This window comes from Muscardinus avellanarius, assembly GCF_963383645.1.
Source record: "Muscardinus avellanarius genome assembly, chromosome: 1".
NCBI classification, from domain to species: Eukaryota; Metazoa; Chordata; class Mammalia; order Rodentia; family Gliridae; genus Muscardinus; species Muscardinus avellanarius.
In genome coordinates this window covers 48,458,658-48,482,213 of record NC_137786.1, presented here as the reverse complement: position 1 = coordinate 48,482,213, position 23,556 = coordinate 48,458,658, and the positions used below count along the sequence as shown (strand labels likewise).

The following is a 23,556-nucleotide window of genomic DNA, read 5'->3' as shown; positions in this document are numbered from 1 at the left end:
ATCTTACTTAGTATAATATTATTTAGTTCTATTCATTTCCCTGAAGATGACATAATTTGGTTAAAATTAGAATATGATAGTGACACTTGCATACCTATGTTTATAGCAGCTCAACTTGGAATAGCCAATTATGGAAACAACCTAGGTATATGAATGGATTAAAAACAATATGGTATCTGCATGCAATGAAATTTTATTCAGACATAAAAATGAACAAAATTAATTTTATTTTCAAACAACATTTTGCTAAGTTAGGGTGCACTGGCCTCAAACCTGTGATCCTCCGCCTCAGCCTCCCAAGTGCTGGAATTACTGGTGTGGGTCACTGCACCAGCTTAAAGAGAGACTTGAAATGAAACCTTGCTTGGAGAGATTTAACTAAGACTTTAGGATTATTTAAACATATCTTTAGCCAGGCGTGGTGGCACAGGCTTGTAATCCCTGTGCTTGGGAGGCGGAGACAGGAGGATCGTGCAGGTTTGAAGCCAGCCCTGCTGGTTTAAGAGACCCTGTTTCCAAATTTAAAACGTATAAAAATAGGTCTGGGAGTGTAGCCTGGAGGTAGACGGGCTTCTAGGAACCTCAGTACCACCAAAAAAGCAAACAAAACAAAACAAACAACTAAACAAAAAACCCTATCTTTATGTCTTTTAACAGCCTCTCTATTACCCTATAAAAAGGTACACACTAGTGTCACCCATATGAAGTAGGATGGCAATGTCATGAGTTTCCCAAGGTGTGTGTTAGTAAATTTTAGAAGCTTGATTTAGGAGCTTATTTATGTAAGTGAAAGAGGACAGCATTTCATGTTCCAACTACCACATGAAAACTTGTAATGGAGCACTTTTAGGACTCATCAGAGCATACACAAATAAATATAAATATATAAATATTAATCAGCGCTCCCTGGGTTGGGGTGGGAGGGTGCTGAGAGTAGGCTGCGTCTTTTCTGAAAAGCACAAATAGGTCAAATGGTACAGTACATGCCGGTACTTTCCATGGGCCTGGCCTGATTTAATATTTTGATGTTTATGTATGTGATGATCTGTTCTTGATATTATGGATTATAAGAAATGCATAAACATTTTTTAAGTTTGATATTTAAGAAAGATATTGTTTTCCTTAAAGTCATGACATCAAATATTCAGACTCGTATGTTTTCTTTGAATTCTATTCTTCAGCATATTGTATGTTCTCTTATTATATTACTATAAGAATGGAGAACACATTAGGATAACTGATAAGATAGCCACAGTCTGTCAAGTAATACGGTGTACTTTTTAAGGATAATTCTGTTCTTTCTTGTCAACCTTCCAAGGGCACAGGCACTTAGGCTGGAGCCTGGGGGATTCTGTTGGACATCGGGGCGTCGGTGGTGTCTGGCATTTAAGCTAGCACAGTCCTGGTTCATAGACAAATTTGTTGCCCTCTGAAGTTTGAAAGTCACTTGAGCAATTAATGGAGAAATTGGGAGATGATTATAAATACAGAGAATGGCCAGATGTGGCCATGTAAGGTCATTTTTCTGATGACCTTGGGCAGAAGTATCCTGCCCCAGGAGGCCAGTGATATTGTGACAGCCTCCTTTCTTCGGGACCACAGCAACACAGAGATGCTCACACTTTGCACAGCTGTGATGGCATCGCTAATGTTTTTTAGAGTTGGGATGTGATGAGACTGTTATTCTGAGAACATAAATTAGCTTGTCACTTGGTACATGAAAGTGTCCACGGGTTGATCATAGTGTAGTTAACTTCTGGCTAAGGATCATATGAGCTGTCATTTAATTTCTGTCTTAGAACACAGAAGAGCCTTAGCAGCCAGTAATACAAATAAGTTTTATCTTCATAGCATAAAATAAAGGAATCTAGATTAACTTATAAACTTCTGATAATAACTTTGTGAAGTAATCATATCAATATTATGCATTTATTTTATTTTATTTTTGTGGTACTGGGATTGAGCCCAGGGGCATTCTACCTCTGAACTATACCCCCAGCCCTATTTTATGTTTTTATTTTGAAACTGGGTCTTACTTGGTTGATGAGAGTCTCACTATTTGCTGAGGCTATCCTCAAATCTTCAATCCTCCCGTCTCAGTCTCCTAAGTACTGGTATTACAAATGTGCACCACCACACCTGGCATGTGTTTATTTTTAACTCACAGCAAACATTTTTTTAAATAGACTTAAGTTTATTTTCTTAATTTGTATCTGGTACTTAAAATTGAACCTAGGGCCTTACACATGCTAGGCTTTACCACTGAGCTACATCCCCAGCCCTTGCATTTTTTCTTTTATGAGTAGATGGAGGATCTGTGAGTCACACTAGCATCCATGAGCTCTTGGAACAAAGATGGAGCTTCCAACCTGTCCAGAGCCAAAGGGTGAACCTGGATTTTGTAGTTCTAGTCAGCCTATAAGGAAGGTTACCAGTCTCATTTTGAGGAGGCTGGAGAAACACAGCAAGGCAGGGGCCATGGTGTTGTGGTTGATGTGGAAGAGGCGCTAGGCACACCTGGCTGGTTCACAGTACAGTTACGCTCCTGCTTCCTAATTGTGATCATAGTTCTCATGGCTCATTTCATGTGTATTAGTTTTAGATGCTAAATTATTTAATACCAGCTATGCTTACACTCACTGTGAGTATCGTAGATGTTCTAAAGCAGAGAGACTTTGGCTTCCAGAGTTGGTTAAGCTTTAACGAATGATTTGAGGGTGTAGGGAGTGTGACAGAGAAATTGTAATTCTGTGTGGGGATCTACCTAAGTCTTTTTAAAGGACAATACTGGTAATTAAGCTCATAAAATATAAATAACATCATAAAGTTGTGAATATAACATGGCAGAAGGTATTTATTATAAAAATTAATTTAATTTCATAGCTTTATTTTCTAAAAATATAAAGTAGAATAAAACAATGTCAAAAGTACAGAATATTTATAGCATTAAATTTTACTTGGAAGGAGACTCATTTTTATTTCTAGCAAAGATGCCTATGTTTGGGGGTGAAAGAGGATAAATTACTTACATTAGTCATGTATTCAAAGCATATGTATTCTGGTTTCTAAAAGCAGAGAGGCATTGAATCATATTAAGGTGAAACTAGATCTAGCTACCAATACACACACTTTTTTCTCGGATCTTATTTTAAAACATATCTTCCATAGCTCTACTAGTGGATTCTATAGAGAACTCTTTCGTTCTGTGTAAACCTAATCCCTTCCAAATAAGAATAAATTCATTTTATACAAATGTGATTAAGTAGGGATGAGGACAGAGATTATTTTATTCAACAAGAATGTTTTCAGAGACTACTAAGGGTCAAAGGCACTAGGGATCCATGATGAACAAGACAAAGCCTTGGCTCCTAAGAGCTTGCATCTGCTGGAAGAGACAGAGGTTAACAGGTGAATGTGTGGCAGGGGGTGGTGCTCAGTGCTGTGAAGAAGACTCAGGGCGGGACATAGAGTAGAAAACTTGATGGGGTGAGCCAGTTTTAATCCTTGATGTTGGTACCAATATTAAGTTAACACCACCACTTTCCTTCCCCTCTGGATGTGAGCTGAAACATCCATCTTCTCTAGCTCTCAATGTCAACTCTTCTGATTCTTTTTTATTTGTATTTTTAAATATTTTTTTTTTTTGCAATACTGGGGATGGAACCTAGGGGCATTCTACCTCCAACCTACACCCCCCAGCCTTTTTTTTATTCTTTACTTTGAAACAGGGTCTCACTGAGTTGCAAGGGTCCTCACTTAAGTAGCTGAGGCTGTCCATGAACCATGATCCTCCTGTCTTAGCCTCCTGAATGCTGGGATTACAAGTGTGCGCCACCACACCTGGCTAACTCTTCTGATTCTTGTGCAGGGACTTACATCACTAAACTTCTCCTCTCCTGCCAGCTCTACAACCCTCATTTCCTTTCTCAGGCTTTGAGATTAGGACTGACTTACACTACTGGTTTCCTTAGTTCTCCCGCTTACATACTGCAGATCTTGGGGGTTCTTGTCTTCCACAATCACCTGAGCCAACTTCTTTAATAAATATACAGAAATATATATATCCTACTGGTCCTATCTCCCTGGAGAACCCTTAATAGAGATTTTGGTACTGAGAGTAATTGTAGAGGAAGAGAATTTTAAGGATGCGTTTTCTGAATTGATTCTGTGGTGGTATCTGCCTCTCCCCCATCCCTATCTAGTAAGAACTCAGTAGAAAGAAACATATAAATAAAGGGGTCTTCCTACCTTCATTAGTAGCATTATGTTGTGCATAATTTATTTTTGATGATCCAGAATAGTTCTTACAAATGAACATAGGTGTTCTATATATAATAAAATGGTGGCTTTGGGCTTATAAAAGTATGCACAGTCCCTCAATAAAGTAGAGAATGCTCATATAGTAATCATTGTATGCCAGGCACCAAGTGGACTATGTTTATTGTTTTCTGGTTCACTTTTAATATTTACTGCACAAGACTGTCATCTCTGTTTTTAAAGCATCTATAATAATAGTATAAGGTAAAGGCTCCAGAGAAGAACCACTTTTAGGTACTGGCCCTAGTAATTGCCAGCCAGGTGACATTGGGATGTTACTTTTTTTCATTTTTATATGGCTGTAACAATAGAATCTTCCTAAGAGAATTATGAGGGTTAAATAAGATAATTCACAGAAACCACTTACTGTGACACCTAACTCCCAGGTTCTGTAAATGTGCATTATGAGTTTCTTTTCCCTTTTTAGCTTTATAATTTAGGAAGAATTGAAGTGCCCACGAGAAACCAGGCTACCAAGCATATTCCATTAATAACTTTTATTTTATTTATGGTCTTAAATCTTTAAGGAGCTAGAACGAGTATAAAAAGGACAAATAAGGCAAATGTGATAAATATCCAATGAGCAGTATAAAATAGTGGAGGAGTTGACAGGAGCTATGGAGAAGTTCTGTTGTGGTCATCTAGAAAGGCTTCATGGAAGAAGTGATTTTACTTGACTTGAAATTGGAAGGGTCTCAACAAAAACTTATATATAAGCTGTACCAAAGTATGAAAGCAAATTTCTCATTGTTCCTGAACTTCAAGGATTCTACTTAGAAGTACTGGATTAGCATCTTTGGTAGAAATTTATTGAGAAGCTACAGAATCTAACTTTGCCTTTAGATGTGACAATATGCCTTCAGTCTTAAAAAAGAATAGAAAGTTAAATGGCTACCTTGACATTCAGGCTATTAAATGCTAACATTTATTCAGTTAAAATTCAGTAGTCATCACACCTACCTGTGACAGCCTCAGAGCCTGAAGAGGCTGCAGAGGCCCACCAGGACAACAGGTAGCCTCCGTGGCCTTTCTGACCAATCTGGGCTTGTCCTATGTCAAGAGATTGTCACTTTCCCAGGCAGCCTTAGCCCTGGACCAGTGCCCTGGGACCTCGCCCCAGGTGAAGCCCACCTTTGTTTTCTTTTATTTATTTGTTGAGTAGAACTCCCTGTTGCAAATTTCCCATTGCAGATCTCCCTCTTCCTTTCAATAACAGCTTCTTGGCTTGTTCTTCTGTAGGCTCAATGGCCTTAATTTCTTGCATTTCTCATCAGGGGGCATATAAACCAGTTGAAGCTTTTGTAAAGCCATGTTCATTTTTCTGTTAACACCCTTTATCTGCATGCATATTTACTCCTTAAATAGATTAATTGAGCATTATTTATCCAGCTAGCAAACAGTATGCCTTCCTTTCAATATTTTTATTTAATTTGACTCTACTATGAAAATATATTATTATATGCTAAGAACCTAGATCTAATGTTTTTTTAGTTATGTATGCTTAATCATTTATAGACAAATACTTTTTAAAGTTAAGACATAACCACATACTGCATTGTGTAAGTGAACATGGTTGCTTTATCCAGAAACAAACAAAACAATGACACCTACACATCTATTTCCTACCTCTCTTAATCATTCTGTTCTTGTAGCTTGTGAACAAAATTTTAGATAGTCCAATTCTCATTTGTATAGTTCTGATAAAATCATAAAATCCCTCTGTTGTGATATGTCCTGAGTCTTTTATGACCTCAAGCTCCTTTAAAGCAATGAATGGTATGTGGCTTTTTTTTTCTTAAACAAGATTTCCAAATGTATATTGTATGCATCAGCCATAAAAAAATCAATATATGTGTTTTTAGTCTTCACAGTGACTTAAGTAGAAGCAGAATGAAGTAACATTATTTATTAATCTATTTATGTATGTCCTGGAGATTGAACCCAGGAACATTTTACCTCTAAGCTATTTCCCCATTTCTATATTTTTTTTTTTTCAAACAGGATCTAGCTAAGTTTCTGAGGCTGGCCTTGAGCCTGCAGTCCTCTTTTCTCAGCCTCCCAAGTACTAGGTTTTTGCACCCCCACATCTGGAAAAGCACTATTTTTTCTTTAAATAACTACCTTTTAAATCTGGGTCTGCTATTTACAAGACTAGGGAATAGGCAGGATCTGTTCCTGCCTGATATACACAGGTCAGAGCAGTGTGAGAGCTCAGCAAATCTCCACCATGGGGCATGTCGGCAGCTAAACACATCTCTGTGCAAAGCCATGAGCAAGCAGATGTGGAAGCATTCTGTACATGTTGCCAAGATACTTGGGAAAAGGAAATGGAAAAAATGAATAAATCTTGGACATTCCTAGCTATCCTGTAGAAGAAAATAAGTAAAATCAGAATGAACAAATCTAGTACTTAGCAAATCTAGTAGCAAGCTCATATATTTCACACTGTTCTTACATTCAGAGCACAAAGATTTCTGCATGCCATGCTCTTCACAGTGTGTCTGTTGCAGGGTGGGTAATCTATAGACACCAGGAGTACAACACCTCATGCTCTGGCCATATTGCAGATGCTAAGAGCAGTGAGTGCCTTGTTCTGCTGAGTTTAATGGCAGAACCAAGATGAGGTTGAAGATCATTTGATCCACTTCTTTCACTTCAGGAGAGAGTTAGCTGAGGCCCACAGAGGGAAAGGGCTTCATGTGCTTGTGGCACTGGGATTCACACCTAAGATTTGGTGTTTTATTGCTTTTACATTACTCAATACATTCTCACCTGGATATTGTTATGTAATAGTAATGGTGGCAGAGAACTGTTGAGGAAATTGCATCCTAGACCCAGAGTTACATAGAATTTTGAAGTATAAGATATACTTTGAATGAAGCAGCTTTGGTGATGGTGTCTGTCTCTTTTCCTTTCAGACTCTGAACTTGCCTTGATGTACAATGACTCCTCTGTCTTAGAGAACCATCATTTGGCTGTGGGCTTTAAGTTGCTGCAGGAAGAAAACTGTGACATTTTCCAGAACTTGACCAAAAAGCAAAGACAGTCTTTAAGGAAAATGGTCATTGACATTGTAAGTAGTTGATAAAACAAAGAAAGGAAACAAAAGCAAAACAGTAACAACAAAATAAAACCCTGTGATTAAAAAAAAATGTGAGATGAGTACCAGGTACAAGGATGTGTATTTCCAAACCTATGGCTGCCCCTGTGTTCTAGAAGCTGCCCCTGCTACTGGCAGTGATGTTCTATAAAATATTTTCTACTGCTGGCAGTTTGGAAATAATAATGATAGTGCATCCTCATTCAGGTTTTCATTTTCTGAGCTGTACCTGTCCAGTGGCAGGCAGAGAATGATGACTAAGCAAAAGCAAAGGGCATGGGCTGTGGCTCAGATGGGTTTATTTTTTACCTTTCCTCATTAATTAATTAATTGTTTTCCAATTAAAACATCCATAACTACCCTTATTATTCAGAGTGATTATGAGACATAGAAAAATCTCATGCTATTAAAAAATTCAATATCTTAAGTTTTGCACAGGCAGGAATTATTTGTCTTGGATAAGCTAAAAATGAACCAAATACTTTGTTTCTGAAGTGACTTTTCTGTAAACAGCCTTGAATCAGTTCATCATGGTCCACTAATCACTATCTAGTCCAAGAAATGAAGAAACCTGGGAAGGTGTAATGGTATCTTATTTACACCAGTATCCTCCCTGTTTATTGCCATGAACATAGTTGTCAGTGCCTAATGTTTCTCTGTACTGTGTATATTTATTTGGGCTTTTAGGACACTTCATAGCAAAGAGGAAAGACTCTGCTCCAAGAAGGAGTAATTTCTATACCCTGTCATTGGTCCTCATTGTGGCTGCAAGAAAAAGTTTTTCTGTGCAAACTCTGACTTTTTCTTCTGAACTTTACTTAATAAAATATTCTTTCTCTTCTAAGGTACTCGCAACTGACATGTCAAAACATATGAATCTACTGGCTGATTTGAAAACTATGGTTGAAACTAAAAAAGTGACAAGTTCAGGAGTTCTCCTTCTTGATAACTATTCTGATAGGATTCAGGTAAATCATCATTTGAGTTTATTTTCTGTGTGTTTGTGCATATGTGTGTATGAACATGTATCTGTTCAGCTTTAAGAAGATATATGACTCCTTTTTCCCATTATATATGTTTACTAACTCTAGGCAGAATTTTTATTCACATTCTTATCTTGAGTATTAAGTAGGTAGAACTGTATTGATCTTTTCATTTGCATATACATTGAAATAAAAATAAAAACCTATGCCCCAGAAAAACCAGCCATTGAAGCAGCTCTGAATTTCATCAACTATGCACATAAACAGTTTCTCTTATGATACTTAGATGCAGCAGAAGTGGCATAATTTGGAACTATTAATACAAGTGTGAACCACACAGACACATCATGGTTGAGCTGTTTGCAGTAAATCTTACACTACATGTATTTTTAAGTGTCAGAGTCATCCAATGTGAATTTCTAGTTATAAAAAAAGGATCAGGTGCTGAATAGAGAATGCCTCCATCTATTTTAGGTCCTTCAGAATATGGTGCATTGTGCAGATCTGAGCAACCCAACAAAGCCCCTCCAGCTGTACCGCCAGTGGACAGACCGAATAATGGAGGAGTTCTTCCGCCAGGGAGACCGGGAGAGGGAGCGAGGCATGGAGATAAGCCCCATGTGTGACAAGCACAACCCATCTGTGGAAAAATCACAGGTAAGGCATCGCACGTGAAGCTTTCAGAGAGAACAAAGCCTCAGCCATAGCATTTGGTTACACACAAAATTTTATTGGATTTTCAAATTATTTTGTTTTTGACAAACTCAGTTGCAACATAGCATTTATGAAGCAAAAAACTTTCAGTGTTGTGACTTACATTCATGTTATATATACCTTCTTTTTATTTTTTATTTTTGGCAGCCTTGGGGGTGGAGCCCAGGGCATTCTACCTCTGAGGTACACCCCCAGCCCTATTTTTTATTTTTCTTCGGTGGTACTGGGGTTCCTGGAAACCCTTCTACCTCCAGGCTACACTACCGGACCTATTTTATACTTTTTATTTGGAAAATAAAGGCTGGCTTCAAACTGCGTGATCCTCCTGTCTCCGCCTCCCAAGTGTGGGGATTACAAGCGTGTACCACCATGCCCGGCTTATTCTTTATTTTGAAACAGGTGTCACTGAGTTGCAAAGGGCCTCATTAAGTAGCTGAGCCTATCTTCTTACAGCATTACATTTGCACATTGTAACTCTATCCTAGTACACTGATTATTTGTCTTATTTCAATGATCTATATCCACTACAAATGGCAATTCTAGAAAAAGGTTCAAGCCCAATGTCCTACCATGTAAATAAATGGAAAATAGTTTTACATTGTCAACATACTCTTAAACTAAGAGTTCTAGATGCTAACTTGCACCAGCTAACAGCAGCATTTTTATATATGATTCGTTGTCTCAAAAAGTGGCTATTTTACCAAACTAAGGTTGGTAGTCTTCTGTTGGGTTTTTCATTTTGGGGTCATAATCTAGGTAAGCTTTTCTATTGTCCTGTACTACCATTTGGCTCCTCATACTGGATTTCTTTCTTAACTAGGTGGGCTTCATAGACTATATTGTTCATCCTCTCTGGGAGACATGGGCAGACCTCGTGCATCCTGATGCCCAGGACATTTTGGATACTTTGGAGGACAATCGTGAATGGTACCAGAGCACAATCCCTCAGAGCCCTTCTCCTGCACCTGACGACCAAGAAGAGGGCCGGCAGGGTCAAACCGAGAAATTCCAGTTTGAACTAACTTTAGAGGAAGACGGCGAATCAGACACAGAGAAGGACAGTGGAAGTCAAGTGGAAGAAGACACTAGCTGCAGTGACTCCAAGACTCTGTGTACTCAAGACTCGGAGTCTACTGAGATTCCCCTTGATGAACAGGTGGAAGAGGAGGCAGTAGGGGAAGAAGCGGAAAGCCAGCCTGAAGCTTGTGTAATAGATGATTATTCCCCCGACACGTAACAGTGCAAAGACTGTCACGACTTTTCTTTTTTTTTTTTTAGTAGAAAATTGTTTCCAAAGTGCATGTCCCATGCCACAACCATGGTCACACCTCACTGTCATCTACCAGGACGTTTGTTGAACAAAACTGACCTTGACTACTCAGTCTGGCGCTCAGGAATATCGTAACCAGTTTCTTCACCTCCATGCCATCGTGATAGAGCAAGGGGGACATCTTCACAAACAGCATTTTAACAGGATTTCAGCTTGATAAAGCTGAGAGAGCAGATAAAATCAACTCCAAAATGTTTTCAAGGGAGCATGGCTCATCAGAAAGCCCAAAAGTGGATTGGTTTGGAGTATTGTTTATTTGTTTATAATATTTTTGGAAGAAAGAAGGCATTACACGGACAGAGTGAACTTAGTGGATGAAGCGTGAAGAATTTCACGAACAGGACACAACATGAATTGCTTCCCAGGAGGAGGATGAGCCACAGAAATTGCATAATTTTCTAATTTCAAGTCTTCCTGATACATGACTGAATAGTGTGGTTCAGTGAGCTGCACTCACCTCTACATTTTGTATGATATGTAAAACAGATTTTTTGTAGAGCTTACTTTTATTATTAAATGTATTGAGGTATTATATTTAAAAAAAACTGTTCAGAACTTCATCTGCCACTGGTTATTTTTTTCTAATGAGTAACTTGCAAGTTTTCAGTACAGATCCGTGCTACACTGGATAAATCTAATTTACAAATTTTACTTGCACCTTATAGTTCATAGCAATTAACTGATTTGTAGCAATTCCATTGTTTTATATACCAATGACTTCCATATTTTAAAACAGAAAAACAATTTTATGTTGCTGGAAACCCTTTTTGTAAGTCTTCGTTTACTTTGCTTTTTATTTCACTTTTTCCCAGTAAGCAGTTACTCTTCACCAACATTTTCTTTTACGGTGTACAAAGTGACTATTTGTTCTATAATACGTTGATGTGCATTATGTCAAATGTGTCTTAAGCCTCATAGAAACTCAACCATCAGTTGGTATTGTCTGAAGAAAATGGGAGATATATAAATACCCAGTAGCTAAAATGGTCAGTCTTTTTTAGATATTTTCCTACGTAGTGTCTTCTAGTGACTTTTTGCTGTGTCGAGAGACATGCATTTCACAAGTGCATGTCCTTGTGATAACCCACACATTTCATGATCATTTTAATTGTGTTTTTATAGCCAGTTATAGCAAGAAATGTTTTCTCCTCGTGCTGCATTTTTATTTAATGTGTGTCCATGTTCACTAGATGGGGTCTTGTCAAATATATCACCACCATTCTGGTTGATGAAAAGAAACAGGTAGTTAAGTTAGGGTTAGCATCCATTTCTACCACAAGGTTCATGGTTGTATGTAGCTTTTTACTCTGGGGTTATAGAGAAACATTAACAGCTAACTAGACAATAATTAAGCCTATTAACAGAATATATTAACAAACACTAGTACAACTAATTACCTTTTGCTTTTATGATTTCACCATGGGATTAAGAACTTTGTGAGAAATATCCCTGAGAAGTGGTTTAAAGTATAGCAGCTACTCTTTCATGATGGATAGCCTTGTAACATATAGGCATTGATTTATCAGTTATTGATCTATAAGCATGTCTTGAGGGAGGGAACTACTCCTTTAAACACATTGAGGAAGAGAAGTTGATGCCAGTGGTACCAGAGGATTAGTCACGATACAGTCTACAATATTAAACTGGTTAAAAAAAAAGATTTTGCCTAAGTAAAAATTTAGAGATCACATAGCTGATTTCAGCACCAGAAACTGTACTGCAATTTTAGAGATTAATTTTTAGTATTTACTTGCTGATAGCAACTGGCATCATGGGGCATCTATATATAGTTTGGGCTTTCTTCCCGATTTAGTTCTTGATAAAGAGTTTGCCTTCTCTGTGAAGAGTTGGGAGCCTGCAAGATTATTTTTTTACATTGATATTTAAGAATAGAGATAGAGACTAAAGGGGGTGTCTGATATATTGGAAAATAAATAAAACAATTAGGAAAATCACAACCCTAAAACACTTTCATGTTTGGAACTTCTAAATGAGCCTTCTGAGGTCTAGTAACCAAGTCATTAGCCAGGAAAATGACTGAAGCTGAAGATGATCTCCGTTTTAATCTCTTCAGATGGAACTGGTACTTACAACCTTTGATATGATGTCTCTGATCTTTTAGATAAGGCAGTATATGAATCAACCAATTATCAGGTTCCACTTCCTTTTTCTTGTAAAAATCAAACAGGCAGTAATCTTTCAGAGGCCTATGTTTGATGGAGTGGTTTATCAAGAACATTTGAGAACTTGTTCCTCCTTTAATTTTATTTGTCCCTGAGGGAGAAATCTAGACCAAAAAAAAAAACAAACAAAGAGTCTAGATTTATTCTTCTTTCCAAATCATTCTCACTTCTTCCTTTCCTTTCTATACTTGGTTTTTTTTTCCCCCACAGAGTGCCTGGAATCTTAATAATAAAACAAAAGTTTAAAAAGCAGCAATATGTCATGAACAAACATAGACCTGAAAGGGTTTATAACTGCACTAATAGAGGGTCGTTTCCCCCAGTTTGTTGGTTTTTTAATGGTACCGTGTTGTAAAGATGCTCACCAATGGACAATCAAATTGTAGAAAAGGCATAATATCCAAGACTTAGGGACTAATGCACTGTACAATCTGCTTAACTTTTCTCTTCCCTCTCTTTTTCTCTCTCTCTCTCCTGTCCTTCTTCACCCCTTATTCTCTCTGGCCAAAGTGTGCTACAGAAATACACGCTACTTTAAAAAGAACATCCTTTTACAAGTGACTTTACATTTCCTAAAATGCCATAAGAAAATGCAATATCTGGGTACTGTATGGGGAAAAAATGTCCAAGTTTGCAGAAAATCAGTACATTTCAGCTTGCAAGTTACTGAACACAATAATGCCATTTTAAATTTGTTTTCCTTTGCATCAGTAAAAATTCACAAGAAAATAATGTAGATAGAACAAATTGCAGACAAGGAAAGAAAAAAACTTGAATGAAATGGATTTTACAGAAAGCTTTATGATAAATAATCTTTGAATGCATTATTTATTTTTGTGCCATACATTTTTTTCTCACCAAATGACCTTACCTGTAATACTCTCTTGTTTGTCTGTTTACAACCATGTATTTATTGCAGTGTACATATTGTAATGTTAATTGTAAATTATCAGTTCTTATTAAAACATCATCCCAGGATGGGATGGTGTTGATATATTTGGAAACTCTTGGTGAGAGAATGAATGGTGTGTATACATACTCCTTGTACATTTTTTTCTTTTCTCTTGTAATATAGTCTTGTCACCTTAGAGCTTGTTTATGGAAGATTCAAGAAAACTATAAAATACATAAAGATATATAAATTTAACATAGCTGCAGGTCTTTGGTCCCAGGGCTGTGCCTTAACTTTTACCAATATTTTCTTCTGTTTTGCTGCATTTCAAAGTAAAATAATGGTGGGGCTAGGGCTGGGCATTTTATATCCAGGATTTCATTTGATTGGATTATTGGAAATAGCTAGATTTTACAAAATCACAGAACCTTTGGAAGTTCTTGCAACCCTTTGGAGATGCAGCTCTTGGGTGCTTCTTATAGTGGAGCAGCCCTGCATAGAAGAGGATTTGCCAAATGTAGATCAGGAGCGCCTTTATCAGTTGCATTTGATTGTTTTTTATTTTAGACACTACTAGGGGAATATATTCTTGTCCTGTGATGATAGAAAATCTTTTTGGCTTCCACATCTCATAAAAAAATGAAATTGATTCGAAACTAGAGCCATAGGTCGCTCATCCTGGTTAGGCATCTGTTCATCAGCTGCCGTCATGTTAAGAGATTATACAATATGAAAAAGGTATTTTTAACCTAAGAATTTTTCTTCAACTAAGATTGACTAAATTCTCATACACACACATGTGAATTCATGTATTTAAATGCAAGGTTGTGTATGATGAAGCCAATTCTTTTAGCATAAAGGATTCGCTGTTTTCTCAAATTTAGTATTTTTAAAGTTTACCTTTGTACAATGGCCAGCTCCTGAAAACTATGAAAATTTCCTAGTGGTAGTTTGGAAACCTCTTCCCACAGCCGCCCAGCCCTTGGAACATGTGACTTATCAGTAAAAGGAGAGATTCTTTTTCTAGGAAAAATGAGCCTCCTGTTATTTTATTTCATATTATCTTATTTTATTTTATTTTGACACAAACTGTAGATTTTAGCAGCCCTGGCCCAAAGGAATTTAATTACTTTTGTTTTAAACAGTACAAAGGGGACACTATAATTATAAAAGACATCATTACCGATTTTAGTTATTTTTAAATTGTATTTCTTTGGATATGTTTTCAGAGTGGTAAATTGTGTGTGAACATTATAAATGATGATTCTTTTAGTGGTTTCTTAGCCTCTTACAGCCCATGGGGATAGTACTGTACATCAATACCTTCATATGAAATTTTTATATGCAATGAAAATAAAAGCATGGGTTGATTCTGCCTAATTATGACTTGATCTTTTACAAATAAAAATTCGTATTTTAAATTATAGTTCAATCAGCATGTTTCCAGCAATAATGAAGATTGTTGAAAAAAAGAAGGATGGAGTGATCATAAATTAGCCCTGATATTTGTTTTCAAATGAAACCAAATTATGGTAACTATTCTTGTTATATAAAAGTATTTCCAAAGTTACTTATATGTCCAATGAGATTAAGCAGAATGTTTCCTAAATAGGCTTTGGAAGGGACCTTCCATGCCTAAGTGAATATTCTGGTACATTGAAAGTTATCTTTCAGAATTCAGATATTCATTAACTCTGTTGGGTACCTACTTGCAAATGAGAACTTTCTAAAGATTCAACGGTACACAAGCTTTGCTCTCATGGAGCTTATAGTCTAGATGGAACAAAGGTACCCAGTGATCCAGTGCACATGTCATTACTTTGAGACATCATGGGGAAAATCTTAAAGGTACACATGGAAAAAGACAGACATGGTCATAACTGAGCAAAGACAATCTAATAAGAAAGCTTCAATGCCTGACAATTGTGGAAGCTGAGGTTCTAGAGCATGACATTTTGTGGCAACCATCATTGTCATTGTGCCCAGTGCAATCAGCTCAGTGTGGTGATTAAGAGGAAACTTGACTCATGTTGGAAGGCCAGAGAAGGATTCCTGGAGGAAGTGATTTGGGGCTGAAATCTGCAGGACAAGAAGAGGTAACCAGGGAAAAGGGAGTCGATAGGAAGAGAAAAGGGACCCAAGCAGAGAAAATATTTGCAAACACCTGAGTTATAAGTGAGCATTTGGAGAAATGGAGGGATGGTAAAAGAGAGGGTTGGCAGGTGTTGGAGATGTGAGGCCATTTCTCTGCCTATGAAGGAAGGAAGATTTTTGCAGGACTCCTTGCAGAGGTGTAAGTTGAGGAAGAGAATGACATGGGATGGAGCCCTCCTCACCATCACACCTACTAAGTATTTGCTAAATACTTAGGCACCCTGAGCCAACAGATATGGCTTCAGGGTCTGAACCATGCAAACATGTTGTCAGAAAAGCTCTATTATCTGACAGTTGCTTTTCCTAGGCTCCATGTTTTGAACCAAAAGACTAAGTACACAGTGGCCAAGACCAGCTCAGTGTACATTGGATGCAGAGAACTGCAAGGTTGTTTTAATTAGAGAACCAAGTAGTCTCTCACCTTGGCGTTCCTTAACACTTTGCTCATTTTCTCTCTAGTTTGTTTCTCACTGTTTGTTTACAGCCTTTGGGCATAGAGAAACAGAAAAAGCTAGACCACTCCACCTCTGCAGCAGTGGGAGAGAAGGAGATAGGTGTGAGGCCCTCCCCACCCCAGCAGAAGTCAAGTTCAAGGGGTGAGAAAGGAAGCCAAGGACAGTTGCTGCAGGTCAGGTAACTGGCCAAGGAAGAAAATTGCTCAAAGAACAGATAGTCGTGTTCTTTAAAGCCATATTTGACATTATAAGTAGTATAATGATACTACTGAAAGGTTAGAGCTGCCCCTGCCCCACAAAGGGGCAGGGCCGGAAGCTAGGAGGCAGAGCCCGGTGATTCCGAGAGGGGACCACGCCTCCCAGTCAGGGAGAAGCAAGTTCAGAGTTCAGAGGGGAGCCCGATAGGGAGACGGAGAGACGCCCTCTCCCCCACCAGCCCCCGAGGGCTGGAGGCCGATTTCCCACAAATAAAGCCATCCATATCGTATTATGGATTTCCGCGTGTCTCTGTGTGACAGGGGGACACGCAAAATATCTTTCAAGTACAAATAATTAAAAGTAGTCAAAGAATACCTTTGAAAATTCTAATAATAATTGCTGGAATCAGTGACAAATATCTAATAGGTGGACTGGGAAAACTGAAAAACAAGCAAGGGTGAGAGACATGAAGCAGTGAAATGTAGAGACAGGGACCCTCTGCTGCCACAGTATTCAAGAATAGTAGAGATATTTGTGGTCCCTTACAGGATCAAGACTTTAGACTGCAGAGGGCCCCACTGGGACTAATCAAACTAAACCTCATCTCCTCCCATTAACCATTGCATATGGCAGATACCCCTGTGCTTCTGCTAAATGATGCTCTTACATCTTGCCTATAATCATCTCCACTTGAAAAAACTGCTCATCCCTATATATCCAGTTGGAATATACCCTTGTCTGCAAAGGCTTTCCCATTAGTAATTTTTTTCAAACCTTATACTGGCTTTTGTTGTGACAAGATACCTCAGATAAATCACTTAAAAGAGAAAGGATTATTTATTTATTTATTTATTTATTTATTTGCAGTACTTGAGATTGAACCCAGAGGCATTCTACCTCCAAGGTATACCCCCAGCCCTATTTTTTTATTCTTTATTTTGAAACAGGGTCTCACTAAGTTGCAGAGCACTTCACTAAGTAGCTGAGGCCAGCCATGAACCTGTAATCCTCCTGTTTCAGCCTCCCAAGTACTGGGATTACAAGCATGTGCCACCACACCTGGCTCAAGAGAAAAGGTTTATTTTGGTTTGTGGTTTTAGTAACCATAAATCATGGTTTATGGTTACTTGATTTCATACCTTTTAAGCATGTGGAGAGGCAGAATATCATGGTGGAAGCAAAACAGCTCACTTCATGAAAAGAGAAACAGACAAAGAAAAAGTAGACAGAGCTAAAGGTCCAATATATTCTATAAAGTCATGTCCCCAGAGACCCCCTTCCTCAACTAGGCCCCATCCCTAAAGTTTCCACCACCTCTCATATATGGACACCACACCTGCAGCAAGAATGTGGTCATTCTTTTTTTACTTTCTATCTCTCCCACTAGATCAAGAAATATTTGAAATTTTTTTTTTACTAGTAAGAAATTAAGTCAAGCTATTGGCATTTGTTCTTCTCTAACATTAGCACTTCTCAACCCATCAGCATCAGCTAGGATCTCGTTAGAAAGGCAAGTTAACAATCTCAACTTGGATTTCTGAATAAAACTCTGCAGATGAGTCCTAGAGTCTAGATGCTCCAGTCTAAGTGCTCCAGGTGATATTATGTGCACAAAGCTTGAGGAACACTTTCCAAAACCTCATGAAGTTGGTTTTCTTCTTTTATTTTTCCAAGAACATAAGGCAATAATCTTAATCCTTCACTGGGGAACCTACTCTTTTGTTGACCCCTCATATCACCATCTTGTCCTGGCAAAGAGAAGTCTGATATTCAGGTTTTATGAAGTTAGGTATTTCCTGGGAGATGCAGCCTCTTCTCAATACCACAGGTTAATTCTGAACCTTTTATGCTCCTCTTCACTGGCTGGTAATGAGGTTAGGACACAGCACTGCAGAGGAATATGAGACACAGGTGACTTCTTCAAAGATACTCTTCTCTTAGAAAGTGGGAGAGAAAGGGCTTTGGTAATTGTTACTGAGGATGTCTTGGTTGAGTTCATGACACAGAAAGAAATACTTGAAAACGTATAATCATAGTAGAAGATAAAAGGATCCTGAGTCTTTGAAGATGTCTTTGGTCTCCTGAAACAGTCATCCCTCATGCCAAACTAATGATATAAGAAAATTTCTGTCTATCTATCATCTTTCTATTCAGAACTGGAAATTGAACACATGGGTGCTCAAATACTAAGTTACTTCCCCAGCCTTTATTACCTTTTATTTTGAAATGAGATCTTGCTAAGTTGCTCAGGCTGGGTTTAAACTTGTGATCCTCCTACCTTTGCCTTTCAGATAGCTGAAATTGTTGGTGTGTGCCGTCACCAGATTAGTTCTTATTATTTAAACTATTTTAGTGAACTCTTCTGTAAATTTCCTCTGAAAGAATATTAATACAGTAACATAAAACCAAAATATGGAATCAACCTAGGTCTCCATCAAAAGATGAATGGACTGCAAAATTATGGAAATACATACAATGTAATTTTACTCAGCAATAAAAATGAACAAAACCATGTCATTCACAAGAAGATGGAAAGACCTGGAGAACATTATGTTAAGTGAGATTAGCTAAGCACAGAAAGAGAAACGACATGTGTTTTTTCCTTTTTTTTTTTAAATTGGTGCATTGTAATCATATATCACATTGGAATACAAGACGAGAGGATATACAAGCACACATAATCCAATTAGCCCTCATCCAGCCCCCATTCCATTCCCTCCCCCTCCCTTGATCCCATGCTTCTTTGGTGATTAACTTTGATACATTTGTTTATGTACCTCCCACGTTTTAAAGAGGCTCCATCCTCCCCTATTCCATACCCTCTGGTTGGTCACCTTAGTTGCTTCACTATAGGGCTCTTTCTATAGCTCGACCTCTTCCTGTTGCCCCTTTCCTCCTAGTTTTTGCTGATTAGGGGAAGCATCTGATTTTTATTTTCTGCAATATTTCTCCATGCATGCCGCTTTGCAAGTACCGATCCCACTCTTGATGGCCCCAGTAGTGGCCTGGCTACCCGGTTGACTGATCCAGCCCTCGCTGGCTCAAGCAGTGTCCTTGCCTCATGGGTGGCCCTGATTCTGGTCTCGCTGGCCCCAAAACCAGCCTAACCGCTCAAGGCAGGCTCTGATACCAGCCTCGGAGGCCTCAGTAGCAGCCTTGCCTCATGGAAGGCTCCTATGTCAGCCACTGGCCCTGGCACCGGCCTAATCCCTCGGAAGGCTCTGATCCCGGCCTCAGAGGCCCCAGCTCCAGCCTTGCCTCATGGCAGACTCTGATCCTGGCCTCACTGGCCCCAGCATCGGTCTAACCCCTCAGCAGGCTCTGATCCCGGCCTCTGAGGTCCCAGTAGCAGCCTTAGCTCACAGCAGGCTCTGATGCTGGCCATTGGCCCCGGCACCATCCTAACCCCTCGGCAGGCTCTTATCCCGGCTTCAGAGGCCCCAGCACCAGCCTTACCTCGCAGCAGGCTCCACTGCTGGCTGCTGGCCCCAGCATCGGCCTAACCCCTCTGCAGGTTCTGATCCCGACCTCAGAGGCCCTAGAAGCAGCCTTGCCTCCTGGCAGGCTCCGATGCTGGCCATTGGCCAAGGCATCAGCCTAACCTCTCAGCAGTCACCGATCCCGGCCTCGGAGGCCCCAGCACCAGCCTTGCCTCACAGCAGGCTCCGATGCCAGCCTCGCTGGCCCCAGCAACGGTTTAACACCTCGGCAGGCCCGATCCCGGCCTCAGAGGCCTCAGTATCGGCCTTGCCTCACGGCAGGCTCCGATGCTGGCCGCTGGCCCCAGCACTGGCCTAACCCCTTGGCAGGCTCTTATCCCGGCCTCGGAGGCCCCAGCACCAACCTTGCCTCACAGCAGGCTCCAATGCCGGCCATTGGCCCCAGCATCGGCCTAACGCCTTGGCAGGCTCCAATCCTGGCCTCACTGGCCCCAGTATCGGCCTAACCCCTCGGCAGGCTCCGATCCTGGCCTCGGAGGCCCAGCACCGGCCTTGCCTCACCGCAGGCTCCAATGTCGGCCTTTGGCCCCAGCACCAGCCTAACCCCTTGGCAGGCTCTGGTCCCTACCTCGAAGGCCCCAGCACCGGCCTTGCCTCACGGCAGCCTCTGATCCCGGCCTTTCTGGCCTCGGCACCGGCCTAACCCCTCAGCAAGCTCCGATCCCGGCCTCGGAGGCCCCAGTTGCGTCCTTGCCTCAAGGCAGGCTCCGATGCTGGCCATAGGCCCCAGCACCGGCCTTGCCTCATGGTGAGCTCCGATGCTGGCCTTGCTTGCCCCAGCACCGGCCTAACCTCTAGGCAGGCTCCAATCCCGTTCTTGGAGGCCTCCGTAGCGGCCTTGCCTCACGGCAGGCTCCGATGCAGGCCTCGCTGGCCCCGGCACCGGCCTAACCCCTCAGCAGGCTCCGATCCCGCCCTGGAGGCCCCAGCACCTTCCTTGCCTCATGGTAAGCTCCGATCCCGGCCTTGCTGGCCCCGGCACCAGCCTAACCTCTCGGCAGGCTCTTATCCTGGCCTCAAAGGCCCCAGCACCGGCCTTGCCTCACGGCAGGCTCTGATCCCGGCCTCACTGGCCCCAGCACCGGCCTAACCCCTCGGCAGGCTCTGATCTTGGCCTTGGAGGCTCCAGCACGGGCCTTGCCTCATGGCAGGCTCCAATCCCAGCTTTCCTGTGTCCATCGCCAGCCTCACCCCTCGGCAGGCTCCAATCCTAGCACCCTCCCTCTTCAATCAACCAATTATCCCACGTTCTCGAGGGTGCGTGGTGGTAGCATTCTGCTTCTGGGGTTATTATTTCAAAGGTTCCACGTGTAATGCATCAGATCTCTGCCTCCCCTGAGTACTGGCCACTGCCATTTTCACTGCCTCCACCATTTCAAATCTTTCCCAAGCTCTTTTTCCACTGTGAATGTTGTCCAGTGTTCCTAAGCATGTGCAATGGTAGCATTCGACATTTGGTGTAATTTCTCCAAAGAAATAAGGTTGGTAGGATCCGATTTCTGCTTCTCCTGAATACAAGTCTCCACCGCCATCGTGGAGACCACTTTCAACATAGCCTTTCTCCTTGGTCTACGCTGAACTCTCTCCTTACAGGTAATGTCCAAGATTCTTAACAATATAGAGAAACAGCAGTCCTCCTTCATGGGGAATTTTTCCATAAGTTCCAATTCATTTAGATAAGTTTTGTCTGCATCTCCAGTATCCTGGCATCCGCCACAGCCTTCTTAACCCCTCTCTGATATTTTTCTTTTTTCTTTTACTTCTCCTTTTTTTATTTTTAAATAAGAGAAGACAGTATGTGTGGTTTGAGGAGGCAGTTGGATCAGGCACTCAGTAGCACTGTGACCCTGCTCGGTTTCCCCATGGGTCCAGCGTGCTCCGCACTACTCTGCCTGGGGCCCAGAGTCCTGCGACCCAGGCCCTGACTGTTCTGGGATCCGGCGTGGCCCGCCTGACCCCTGCCCGGGACCAAGGGTCTTACTGGGCTTGGTTTCTCCAGGGGTCTCGACATGTGTTTTTTTTTTAATATGCTCAAGCTAGGGAGTATTAGAAATGCCAGAAGGACTCCAGATAATGGAGGGGAAACTCAGCAAAGCCAGAAAGAAATGATAGTAGAGGAAGTAGGCTGAGGTTTATTCATGGAAAAACTACATTTGAATATGTGTATACATGTGAATATAACATTGTTAACCTGGACACTCAGTATTGGGAAGGAGGAAAAAGGGAAAACAGATGGGCGGGCACCAAGTACTGTGTGAATATATGCCATTGTCAACATGATCCACATTATGATGTGAAACTATAGTGTACCAATAAAAATTAATAAGGAAAAAAGAAAAAAATATTTATCAGATGAAATGTGCTGATGTTCAGTATCTCAAGGGAAGAGAGGGAGAGATACCCTGGAATTCCTAGGATATGGGCTGCTCCTTCCCTCCCACCCTGTACCCATGAGAAAATTGGCTCCTTCAGGAGACAAAGAGCTTGCTCTATGTTTGCTTGCTCTGTGTTTTGTGGACACAGGATCTTGCCTTATTTCCATAGTCTTTTATTCCCATGATATATCCTAGAAGAATAATGGGTTAAAAAAAAAGGAAAAAAATACTTGCAATTCTACTCTCTGCCTAGAAACAGACTGAAGAAAACATCTCAGTAGAGAGAGAGCTGTTTCACCATCACCTTCAATCATTTTGGTGCTTTGTGGGTATAAAAGGCCAGAGAAGAATTATTATAGACTTGGGAGCCATTGAAATGGGTATTGTCTTCAAAGTTTTCTCTGCCTACTCCTCCCTCTTTTTCTTCTACTCAAAATGCTATGCCAGTTACAATAAATTCTCCTGCTCAAGAAAAAAAAAAAAAAAAACCTAATGGAATGCTTTCAAGCATGCAGACTCTGCATGGAGTGCTTTGCTAGGCAAGGTGTGGAGGTTAGAAAATGTTTCTTTCTGCCGGGTGTGGTGGTGCGCTTGGAATCCCCTCACTTGGGAAGCTGAGACAGGAGGATTGCGCAGGTTCGAAGCCAGCCTCAGCTGGCTTAAGAGACCCTGTTTCCAAATAAAATATAAAATAAATCTGAGGGTATAGCCCGGAGGTAGAAGGCCTCTGGGTTCCATCCCCAGTACCACCAAAAAAAAAAAAAAAAAAAAAGAAGGAAATGTTTCTGATAACTCATATGCATTTGGGAGGGGGAGAAGAATTTGAAACACAAAGAGGACAAAGCAAATTAAAATAAGCTGAGACATAACTGCATATTCTATTGTGCACTGTATCAAGTGCACCCCTTGTTCTTGCTTTTCATGAGTTATCAATTATTGAGTTTGCTAGTACTCGCTTTGTGGCCCAGAATATAATCTATTTTAGAGAAGATACCTTGAGCAGCTGAGAAAAATGAGAACTCTGCTGTAATTGAATAGAATATTCTGTATGTATATAATAAGTCCATTTGCTTTATGGTATTCTTTAAGCCTAAGGTGTCTTTACTAACCTTTTGTCTAGAAGATTGGTCTAGAAGTATGAAAGGAGTGTTGCAGTATCCCAGTATTATTGTACTGGGATCGATGTGTGACTTAATGTCACAAAGAGTTTGTTTTATGAAAGTAGCTGCTCCTATGTTTAGGGTATAATGTTGACTATCATTATTTTATCTTGCTGGATTGTTCCTTTTACCAGGAAAAAATGACCTGTTTGTTTCTTCTGAAAAGCTTGGGCTGGAAGTCTAACCTGTCTGATA

At 40.4% G+C, this 23,556-nt stretch overlaps 1 protein-coding gene across 8 annotated transcripts in view; it reads left to right on the top strand.

Moving 5' to 3' along the window:
- Positions 1 to 10,351, top strand: part of PDE4D (phosphodiesterase 4D) — a gene marked incomplete at both ends in the record, with an annotated part of 1,145,009 nt that extends 1,134,658 nt beyond the window's left edge. For all 8 annotated transcript variants that reach the window (XM_080701741.1, XM_080701740.1, XM_080701742.1 and 5 more), the window contains 4 exons: positions 7,236 to 7,390; positions 8,263 to 8,385; positions 8,875 to 9,057; positions 9,935 to 10,351. In XM_080701741.1, the coding sequence (XP_080557867.1) occupies positions 7,236 to 7,390; positions 8,263 to 8,385; positions 8,875 to 9,057; positions 9,935 to 10,351 (878 nt within the window). The remainder of the gene's footprint in view (positions 1 to 7,235; positions 7,391 to 8,262; positions 8,386 to 8,874; positions 9,058 to 9,934) is intronic.
- Between the last annotated feature and the right edge of the window lie 13,205 nt (positions 10,352 to 23,556).